Source organism: Mytilus galloprovincialis, chromosome 10 (genome assembly GCF_965363235.1).
Source record: "Mytilus galloprovincialis chromosome 10, xbMytGall1.hap1.1, whole genome shotgun sequence".
In the NCBI taxonomy this organism is placed as follows: Eukaryota; Metazoa; Mollusca; class Bivalvia; order Mytilida; family Mytilidae; genus Mytilus; species Mytilus galloprovincialis.
The window spans coordinates 74,861,835-74,874,433 of NC_134847.1; the positions used below are offsets into that span (position 1 = coordinate 74,861,835).

Sequence of the window (12,599 nt, forward strand, 5' to 3'; positions counted from 1 at the left end):
ATGCGTTTACTTACAACTTGGGCAACCTCAGCTGTATTAATTCGTGACATTTCATTTCCTTCTTCTAAACTGACAGGCAATGTTTCCTCTACTCCTTCAACATGACAAAATACTGTCCTTATATTTTCAGACAACCAAACTTGTAAAGGCTTTTCCTCAACATACGATTTTGATTCTACGTCTGTTTTAAAGTAACTTTGTTCATAGAATCGTCTGGCTGGAAATTCTAAGATGCTTGGATGCTATTGAATAAACGAAAATGCTAATTTATTGTTCTATATTTTAATAGTTTGTAATTGGGCATAACTGCAGGGACATTAACATAAGAAATACCATCTTTTGTAGTAAAGTTGTGAACTATTAAATACCTAACTGCATTTTATCTATAATACAATAGCAAGAAACGGAAATAATAATTATATAACTGTTACAATTATCTTCACACATACAATTATCATAGCATTAAACAAGAATGTGTCCATAGTAAACGGATGCCCCACTCGCACTATCATTTTTCATGTTCAGTGGACCGTGAAGTTGGAGTCAAAACTTTAATTTGGAATATAAATTGGAAAAGTCATATCATATGGAACATGTGTACTTATTTTCAAGTTGATGTGACTCTAACTTCTTCAAAAACTACCTTGACCGACCAAAAACTTTAACCAAAACTTTAACCTGAACTTATGGAACGCCAACACTGTCTTGTTATGACCATTTTCATTATATGATGTGCATTTACCTTTATATGATGTGCATTTACCTTTATATGATGTGCATTTACCTTTATATGCTGTGCTTTTATCTTTATATGATATGCACTTGTCTTTATATGATGTGCAAACACCTGTATATGATGTGCAAATATCCTTATATGATGTGCAAATATCCTTATATGATGTGCAAATATCCTTATATGATGTGCAAATATCCTTATATGATGTGCAAACATCATTATATTATGTGCAAACATACTTATATGATGTGCATATATACTTATATGATATGCAAATATACTTATATGATGTGCAAATATACTTATATGATGTGCAAACATTCTTATATGATGTGCAAATGTACTTATATTATGTTGAAAGATCCTTATATGCTGTGCACATATACTTATATGCTGTGCAAATATACTTATATGCTGTGCAAATATACTTATATGGTGTGTACATATCCTTATATTACGTGCAAACATCTTTATATGATGTGGTTGTGTCATTATATTATGTGCTTGTAATCTTATATTATGTGGTTAGGTTTACTTCATTATATGATGTCGAAACGTAATTGTATGATGTGCTTTCATCGTCGTTATGGTCAATGAACATGATTACGATTAGAATGATTACTGTCTACGTCATAACTGATTCCGATCTGCTTCTGTAAACTATTAACCCGGCTTAAATATGTGTCTATCGCTAGCGAAAGTGCAATTATAGGTAAAATGATACAAATCAATTTAACAAAATCAGCGTTTCAAAAATTTCGGTTGAAGATTAAGATCAGTTTATATGTTGACAGTGTAGGAGTTAATTGAAGAAATTCCCGGCTGTGGAGAATATCAATCCTGTCAACTGACCCGTATTCTGCGGGTGTTCAGTTATGGGGTCAAAACTTTAATTTGGAATTAACATTTAATTTAGAAAGATCATATCATATGCAACATGTGTACTAAGTGTCAATTTAATTATACTTCCATTTATCAAAAGCTACCTGGACCAAAACGTTTAACCTGAAGCAGAACGAACATACAAACGAAAGAGCGGACGCACGAAAGGATGAACAGACCAGAAAACATAATGCCCATTTACTATCGTAGGTGGGCGTGAAAACAGTAAAAGCCTGATATGGCATATATCTGTACTCGACTGTACTCATTTTTACTTGACCAGTCTGAATTTTACTCGACATTACTCGTCCCAGTCATAACCTCTTAAAAACTGTTAAAATAAATTTATTTTTAACTGACATGACTTCAGCCACCATAAAATAAAGATATATATATAATATAAAAACTGATAGCTACATCCTTGCATGATTTATCAAATAGAGATAGTTAGATAAAATTATCTTATAGATTATAAATTAATAATTCAAAAGTTTAGAGTTTTGTTAAACAATCCTTTCTTTTACCCATTAACCACAAATATACTGAGTATGAGTAAAGATTATAAAGGTGCTTCTTGTGTATCATTTGTTATTTTTATTAACTCAATGTTCCGAAATTAAAAAAAAAACTACTAAGGGTGTATGGTTACATACAATAGTTATATAATTATCTTTTTAATGAGGTATCTACAGCAAACGAAATCACTGAAATTGTTTAACCTTATATTAGAAGTAAATCTATTATACTTTTGGATATATTATATAATATATAACTCGTCTACACATCAACCCAACAATGTTAGATTTGTAAATTTCCTTTCGCAAATTTTTGGTTCTTCCCTATATATATAAATATATATATTTACGAGTCTAAATTGAAAACTACGTTCAAACCTATGACTGCGTTGGATAAAAACCGCAATTTTTATACGTGTGCATGTCAAACAAATTTCGTTGTAGAAGGGTCTAAAAACAGCACAAACAACATTTTCCAAAAGACCAAAAGAGTGAAAAAGTATATTTAAACAAAACGCATTTGACTAACAGGTCGAACAACTGATGTTCTTTAACCCTGCTGACATTTATATATATATATATATATATATATACAACTCGTCTAAACATCAACCCAACAATGTTAGATCTGTAAATTTGCTTTCGCAATTTTTTTGGTTCTTCCCTCGCCGGGATTCGAACCCATGCTACTGTGATATCGTGACACCAAATCGCCTGCACTTCAGCCGTCCCGCAAGACCACACGACCACCTGGGCTCTCAAAAAAAGAGCTTTCGGTGGGCATGTGTTACCTTTCCACGTTAGTTTCAATCAAGCGGCGTACTACATCACATGATATATAAGGCATGAAGATGTTATTGTTACAGATCAGCTAAATTATCTATAGTAAAGGATCCTACAAATTAATGTAAGATACAGTCACAGAAAATTATATATATATATATATATATATATATCAGAATAGGATAAGAAAAATAAAGAAATAAATAGATTTGTTCTTCTGATTGGTGGTGAAGTCTTTACCTCCTGCTTAGGGCAAACTCATTAAAAAAACACACGTGATCAGGGAGTTTTAAATTATAAATACCGTTCATTCAAACTTGCAACATCCTGTTTAACTTACATCGCAAGGCCTTTTGAGTTCTCAGACAAGTAATACTCGATCGAGTTTAAAAAGGGCTATTTTTTTACCTGTATAACACATACATGCACTGAAGTAAATAAACCTTATCAAAGTGCTTCTTATATGCCATGTCTTAAATTTTGACCAAAAATGTATAAAATTCATTAAAATAATTTTTTACTGTAACTCCATTTCCATTTTCAAAAGGTTATCAATGATTGTCTATAGAAGTTCTATCCGGATTACATTAATTTTTTTGTTTAACAAAATAAAAGAGTATTTTGTTACAATTTATTAGGCTGTTTTATATATGTTTTGATAAAACTCAACTGACACAACAAATCTATACTAGGCTCAAGGTAAGAGCGAACATTGTCCAGTAACCATCAAATTTATTTGAAATATCCCAAAAAAAAATTAAGTAGCATTTAAAGTATTAGTCACAATTAAGTTTTAAAATTATTTTATCAGCTTGCTTAATTTTTATTTTAAACGTGATTTTTATATATATATGTAAGTGTTGATAAATATGGAGTTGAAGTTATATTTTGTTCATTGTGAATTTTTGTTTCAATGTTATATTAAATAAATTTTCATGTTATGTTGTTAAAGGACAAGGTATGATAAGGGCTATTTTTGGCCCCCTCTCCAAATAAGTTTATATTAATATCAATGATGGTCTTAGTGTAGACACTTGAAAAAATAATGATTTTATTGTGTTCCGGTGAAAGGAAGGTTGCCTAGCAACGGTTTTTATTAAGAATGAAAATTATCACATAATAATTGCTTTATCAGTAAAAATTTAAATATTTGCAAATAATATTGTTTGTCCAAGAAGAACTTGAAGTCACAAATGAAAATACCCTTTGAATTTGTTTATTATATGTTTAAAACAACCTTGGCAACAGAAATGTTGCCTAGCAACGGTTAAAAAATTGGTGCTTGCCACTCTTAAGTATGAATTAAGCAGTTGTTTGAAGATTTTTCTTTCCATTTGGAGTTTCATTCCAATATTTTTTCATATACATCTTTTTTATTCTTTACAAATTTCGTATTGAGCATAGCAACACAAGTGTTGCTTAGCAACAGCAAAACATGTTTGAATTAAAGCCAACTACAAATCAATTAGTCATTATATTGAACAAATTAAATTGAATGCAATGCAGATTGTCTGTTTGTGAACATGTTTAGTTAGAAATGAACACTTAGTTCAATTGTAGGTCACTACACGCTGATCAACAACTAAGATACATAACAAGTGCATATCAACCATGCAATAATAGGTTCTTTATATTTTTTGAAGTATGAACTTAGTTATTTTTTAGGAATATACTTCCTAATACGGTGTTACACTATAATATAAACATCTAGATTATCATTATTTTTTGGACGAATTCTATATCGAGTATAGAATCCCACATCTTGCTTAGCAACAGCAAACATTTTTTTTAAATTGTAGACCACTACAACACCTTTGTTTGACTTTCAATGTGAAAGTTTTTTCATGAAAACAAGAATATATAGGATTTAATAATTTGAGATGAGTTTGAACAGCTTTCAAAGATACTTAACAGTTAATGGAATCAAAGAGACGTGACTTGTACCACATACAGACATAATTCACATTGTGTGGAATAAAATGTCTAATCCAGGCAATTACGAATTAATATGATGTAGGGGTTGGAATAGGAATGTGTCCTCTGCATGGGTACAAAACCTATAGTGAATTAGAAACGACTTATCAAGGCAAAAAGGGGGGGGGGGTTTAAACCATTTTTGAAGTTATTAACGAGGCATTAATTGACCTAAGAAATTAATCCTATTGTGCAGTAAAAAAAATGGCATAGCCTGTAAGAATATATATATATATATGGTTTAAGGGTTGGACAATCATTTAACCATGAAAGTTAAAGGTCAATTAATTGTACCTTGAGATCAACGGTAAATGTCATAATGATATTAGACTGTTATGATATCTGAGTCATGGCTATACACTGTATGCCAAATATCATAAGTCAATGTATAAAAACTAAATAAGTGTAGACCCGGACAAGTGTGTATGAGAATAAAATTCCAAAAAAGAAGAAGAATAGTTATGTTTAACATAATGTATCCATTCATTTCATCTTGGAAGCCAGGGAAAATTGACAAAAACAAGTGAAAACTGAGAACAGAATAAACTGATGTTTCTTTCACGATGAAATGGACTATGGTTTGAATGGTTTTACAGTAGTAATTTTGGGGCCCTTTATAGCTTGTTGTTCGTTGTGAGCCAAGGCCCCGTGTTAAAGGCCGTACATTGACCTATTATGGTTTACTTTTATAAATTGTTATTTGGATGGAGAGTTGTATCATTGACACTCACAACACATCTTCCTATATCTATGGAACATTTTTGTTATCTGTAATTATGATGTGGATACTGGCAATGACGAAAAATGTTTTCATTTTCCTGTCAGTGTCAAATGATTTGTGAAATATCATGTAAAATGCATGTATGTGATTAAGTTGCATTTTGTATTGTTTCGTTTTGTTTTTGTGTTTTTGTAATTTGTTTATCAAAATGAACTACAGTTATAATTGGACATGCAAGTTACTAATAAAAGTATATAAGTTCGGGTTAGGGTGAAGGTTGTCGCCTGTTTAAACGTTTTCACATGCTGTGTTTGTTTGCAACAAGTAAGGAACCTGTTCGGTGGTTGTTGTGGTTCATACGTGTTCCTCGTTTCTAGTTTTTTTTTTATATAAAGATTAAACCGTTGGTTTTCCTGTTTGAATTGCTACATTAGTCACTTGTGTGTCCTTGATAGCTTGCTGGTCGGTGTAAGCCAAAGCTCTGTGTTAAAGGTCGTACTTTGACCTATAATTGTTTACTTTTTACATGTTGTGTCCTGGAAGGAGAGTAGTATCATTGGCACTCATACCACATCTTCTTATTTCTATATATGTTGCAAAAACTATTTCTTTTGGGTGGATGTGTATGTTTAAGCGTGGATTCATATAAGATGGATTCTTACAGTATGCACCCTTTTATTAATTCATTGTACAATTAAATAAATATAATAAATGAATTAAAACGCCTGATATCGTGGGTTCTGACACCGGCCTGGTCAAACCTAAGACTCAAAAATTGGTATTTGCTGATTTCCGTTAATCAATTGGCATTAAGGGGTAAGAACAAAGACTAGTTGGATCGGAGTGTCAAGTTAGGGTAATATGTCTTCCTGTGGACTGTAACCTTTTTAGCTATAGCACAATAAAAATTAATGAAACAAACAACCCATGCAGCAACACGATGTCCAAAAGTTAGCACTTTGTGTAAACATGAATTTTTATTAAAATAGTCAATTATATGAATTAACTGTTTACAAAACTTTATATTGTTTGCAAAAACTACGGATAATATATGCAGGAATAAATAAACTTTATTAGCTGTATATCGCAAAAAAAAAATCGGAATATTGAGCCTTTTATGGTATTTTGACATTTTTTTATTCGACCGTCACTGATGAGTCTTTTGTATGCGAAACACACGTCTTACAATCAAGATGTCTTTAATTATGATGCGTTTTATTCCTTTCATATTCAATACTTATTTTTATTCTTTTGAATATGTTTAAATTCATTCTACATGTAGTGCTGTTATTTAAGAAGACATATGATTGATTGAATGTTGTTTCCTGACCGTCCAGTGACAAATACTTTATGCATGCAAATTTTAATGAAAAGATATGTAGAGAATGATTTGCAAACAAGAAATACGAAGTAGCACGCGTTGTCGTCAAGATAGAACAACGGGAAGGCGGATGACAATTACAAATAATAAGTCCAATAAATTCAACACCATGACCAAAACATAACTCAAGATACATGATAATTTAGATCATAAAAGTGTTGGATAGTTTTGTTTATTCTTGATTATTGTTATACTTACACAATTAACTAATTAAAATTGTCACATGGTGTCTTCTTATGTCATATAAATTACAATGTATGTTATTATTCACAGTTCTGTAGTTTATTTCGCCATCGCCATCTGTATTTATATTAAATGATTGTCTAAAATGTTAACTTGGCATGCCATACTTGGTAGAAATGCGGACGTGAAAGAAAGCACTTTTCACAAAAGTGTCATCGGAGATTAAAACATTCCAGGGCGACGATTTCGTCAATTATGAAACAAAATAAGTATATGCACTGTTTGAGTATGAACCAGTTATTATATTCATTCACAATTACGTTCCCAGAATTTCTCTGAAGTTTGTCACAGTTCCGTCTAATTTGGGTCAAATTTCGACGGTCTGCTAAAATGTCACTTTAAATTCAAGAATAATGAATTATACAGGAATATCCTGTTTTCCTGTCTCAAATACGTTTATTTTTCGTCCTGAAGAAACTAGCCATTATTATAGCGTACCATGAATACATTTCCGTCGGATCCAGTAAATACCGGAAATCATCTCCGGTCCGAAATTCGGTTAAAAATTTCGATGATTCAATAACTACCGACGATTTTTGTCACTTTTTTGAATTTTTAACTATGAGCGTACTTACGACCCACTAAAATATTTGAACTGCATCAACATTTATGTACAAGGAATGTCTGGTATAAATATGATCGTGGGTCGTAGGTACGCTCATAGTTTAAAATGCAGAAAAAGGTTTAGAAACTGCCATTTTTCTGGCTTATTCGCGAATCTTGAGGTCTTTACAGCAACAGAGCATGAATAATATCAGCGGAAGTTGAAAAATCTATTGATGTTTACAAAAATATAGGTTTTAAACTTTAAAAATAATGTATTATAATTAATGGCAGGTCACTTTTAATTTGAACGAAATTAGGGGGCCGTTCTCTGATGCTTATCGTACCTTGTCCTTTCTAGCCACGGGAAAAAGCTGTTGTTAGCAGTTCCTAAATTGATGAAATACAATAGATAGATAGATAGATTCAATTGTTTGTGTCGACGATGGTTAAAACGTAGTCGAATATGTTTCATACTAGGTCGAGTATTGTTCAGAATAGGTTGAGCATGGTTCAGACGCGTACATGTATAAAATGGTTCTGTACTGGTTCAGTAAGGGTCCAGTACAAGTTCAGACTGTTAAGTATGGTTCAGACTACAGTCGAGTAATATCAAGTAAATTTCAGACCTATTCATACTAGACGAGTAAACATCAGTACAATCTATTAAACATATTGGCCATTTTAGACTTTTACTGGTATGCACTGTAGTCTTATCTAGATGAAATAACTAAGATCGACCGTAAGCCTACAACGAATTCTAGAAATATCAAAATTATTTAAAAACTAAATATTTTTTATCAACCTATTCACATATTGTATTGAAGCAAGGACAATTTTTTGTTCTTTTTGCCTGCTTATACTATACGGTAGCGGTTTTCTTTGTCACTTGTTATTATATCAACTTCAATTGTTATCCTGCGGATTGATGTCAATCATACAGCATCGTCTTCTTTAATATGTCGTCATAATAAAGCAATGAGACAACTCTTTCAACAAGGATCAAAGCCCATACCGAATAGTCAGTTATAAAAGGTACCTTTATGACAAATGTCAAACATTTCAAACGAGAAAACTAACAGCCTCCTTAATGTTCAAAAATATACAGTTCAACAAAAACAAATATTAACACAAAAGCAAACGACAGGGTTTTGACTTAGCACAGGCACTTTCAAAATATGGCGTGATTAAATATGTTAACCGGCGCCGAACCCTCTAATCTTGGACAGTATTTTACAGTACAAAATAGGAACAAACTATGCAAATCAGTTAAACATTATTAACTCATCAGATTGATACAAATAGAAATATGTTTAACAAAAACACAGAGTAAACATGCAATTGGACATGTTTATTTACTTTCGAGTAACAAAAAGACACTAAAGTTTTGAGGTACTCGCAGTTACTGACAGCTACTGTAAAGACACTAATCACGCCATAACAGACAAAAGCATAGCGAACGATTTGTGATATATAAACATAGCAAGATGGTGTCAAAGGAACAAGCGTTCAGTCGGAAAAAAACTACTAACAGTATATGGAACGAAAATGTGTAAATTTGAAGTATAATTAGAAAATTGTTGATTATTTAACGAAAAAATAATAGTATGTGTTGTTATTTTTTTTCTTTTTCGCATAAATGTCAAAGACATCTGGGTATCCTGCTGAAATGATAATGCAGTTAAAAGGCTAAATGTTATTTTTTGTAGACTTTCGTTCAAAACCTTTTTGGGGCACACACACCTACTTTAATTGTTTGTAAATAGACAGTACATTACTTTTAGTATTTTAATTGTTAATCATGAGTCATGTCAGGCCTTACTGTTAGTTATAGATTTTTCTCATTATGAAAGAACGTATGGCGATCTTTATTTGCTAACATCTACGACGAACGTTATTTTGCCTCTATTGGATATGACTCATTGACAATCATACCGCACTTTCTTCTTAAATATTGAAACACTAGTGAATAAATGTTGTATTAACTTATTCAGTTAGTTCGCGAATTCCAGGTAAATCTATTTAAAACTATTGTGTATATCTCTATTTATTTGTTAAACAATTTAAATATCAATAAGTAATTTTATACATTACCATTCGGTATTGTGTTGTTAATGGCACAAAATGTGAATCGGTCTTGTATCTTTCAAATAAAGATTTCTGTAGACCAAGTTGGCGTGCCTGGGGACAAACTACAACTGGCTGCAACTGTTTGTGGTCACCAATCAAAACGACTTGTTTTGCTTTTGTAGCTATTATTGTTGACATGCACTCTGGTTCTGTACACATACCACTTTCGTCAATAATGACTTGATAAATTCTACCGTCCGTTCCTCTCAGCAGCTTTGAATCAGTGGACATAGCTGTTGTACAGAATATTACATCATAACGCTTCAATTCCTCAATAGTGGCATCGATTACAAGTTGATTGTAGTCTTTTAATGTTTCCATATCAACAACCTGTTTTACCTCGTTTTTCTCTTTTCTAGCTGGTGTTTTTGTTTTTATTTTATCTGACATCGTCGTTGTAACCTCAGCAAATGTTTGAGTGAGTTCTTTATACATGGATTGAATTTTTTCTGAGAATGGTTTGTCCGGTTTTCTAATCAAGTGATGAAGTGATACATCTTTCAAACGATAATCTGCTGTATTATCTGTTTTCGTTCGTTCTGTAGAAAAAACTCTCCCAGGTATCGGATAGTTTAAGTTTTCGATTGAGTTACCATACAAACGTGCAATTGTAGGCATTTTTTCCTTTTTTTCTGCAATTCTAAGAAAGCGAGCTGCAAATAAGAAAATTATTTATAAGTAAATATGCTTTCAACTTTGTTAACAGAAAACAAATAACACTATTAAATTCTACGTCGATGTACTAGTTGGACTTTTTTAAACAACATGCAATAGTTTTTTTTATGTCTGTTAACTTGCATTAGCTATTAAATACAAAATAAGGTAACAAAAATAAATATAGGCTGGTAACAACCGTTGTCGTATATTTTGTTAATTTTTGCACAAGTTCTCAGGGGATATATCTAGAAGCGATAGCCTATGACCTTAATCTTACTACAAGTACAGAAAAAAAAATATAAGACTGGTTTAAGGTGGTACCCAACACTTTCACTAAAATTAATTTGGCTCGTTAAAATTTCATAAAATGTTGGCAATGTATTTTTTTTACCCTTTAACAAAATAAAAAAATTTCAAAACTTTTGAACCAACTGTTTTGTGAGAAAATTACACTGGTTATATAGCAATTGGACAAACACCAAATATCATCCACATACCTCAAGTGGTTCCTCTTTTCATATGTGGTTCTAATCAAACTAACTTCAATACAAACACAAGAGAGTTCATTGGTGCACGCACTAATTTCCTCATTAATAGATTTTATGTCAAGATGACATTTTTGTAGGTGCCTGGATTCTGACTATTACACAAACATCTACTGACAAAAAATTATTTCTCCGCGAGTTGTATCTCAGATATGGACTCTAAGGCAAACTTTAATCAGTCACTTATATGTAAAATGTAGGTCAAGATAACCTTTTTGTATCAGGACCCCTTGGGTATTCAAGACACATCTATGAACAAAATCTCATGAACAAAAATATCATGAACTATAACTTTAACACAGATAGATAGGGAGTCGTGGTGTAGTTGTTAGTTCATCGGAAAACTAACACAAAGGTTCCTGGTTGGATCCCATTCCGACCTTACTTTGACACCAATTATCATTGTTGAATGCCTGAAGGAAACTCGAAGATTGAACATTCCATGTTTGGGTTTTACCATGTATTGATAAAAAGATACACTACTAGTACTCGAATATACTCACAAGCAACAAGGTCTACTGATTTATTTGACGGACCGCAAAAAAGTATTTGCATTCTATCACCACCATTCTTTTCAATCTGTTTGTTTATTTCATTAAACAAACATATAAGTTTGATTCCTACATTTGTCTTTCCAGTACCTATAATAGTTCAAAAGATTAACTAATAATGGTTTAAATTATATGTACGTTACAAAACATCACTTTAACTAGTCAGTATAACTATAAATATAAAAGAGAAGATGTTGAATGATTGTCAATGAGACAGCTGCCCACAAGAGACAAAAATGACACAGATATTAACAACTACAGGTCAACAACGAGCAAAGTCCATACCGCATAGTCAGTTAAAAAAGGCCCCTAAATGACAATGTCATGTAAAACAATTCAAACGAGTCAACTAACGGCCTTATTTATATACGAAAAATGAACGACAAACAAATATTTAACACATAAACAAACGGCAATTACTGAAATTACAGGCTCCTGACTTGGGACAGGCACATAAATACCTAATGTGGGTGGTTTAATAAAATCAAAATTGGGAATGGAAATGGGGAAGAGACAACAACCCGACCTATTAAAAAAAACAGCAGAAGGTCACCAACAGGTCTTCAATGTAGCGAGAAATTCCTGCACCCGGAGGCGTCCTTCAGCTGGCCCCTAAACAAATATATACTAGTTCAGTGATAATGAACGCCATACTAATTTCCAAAGTGTACACAAGAAACTAAAATTAAAATAATACAAGACTAACAAAGGCCAGAGGCTCCTGACTTGGGACAGTCGCATAAACACGGTTGCGGGATCCTAACCCTCCCATAACCTAGGGCAGAGGTATAACAGTACAACATAACAACGAACTATACAAATCAGTTGAAAAAGGCTTAAATCATCAGATGGACAAAACATACAAGTGGACGTGGTCGGTTACTTGTAATTCCCAGCAACAACAAAAATCCACTGGGAACAGATTTGAGAGTACTCAA

The 12,599-nt window shown here is 32.2% G+C and overlaps 1 protein-coding gene across 1 annotated transcript in view; it reads right to left on the reverse strand.

Moving 5' to 3' along the window:
- Positions 1-12,599, reverse strand: part of LOC143048382 (3'-5' exoribonuclease HELZ2-like) — a 44,496-nt gene that overhangs the window by 11,050 nt on the left and 20,847 nt on the right. The window contains exons 4-6 of the mRNA XM_076222048.1: positions 11,614-11,751; positions 9,873-10,561; positions 15-242 (exon numbers count right to left, since the gene is read on the reverse strand). Coding sequence (XP_076078163.1) covers positions 15-242; positions 9,873-10,561; positions 11,614-11,751 — 1,055 coding nt within the window. The remainder of the gene's footprint in view (positions 1-14; positions 243-9,872; positions 10,562-11,613; positions 11,752-12,599) is intronic.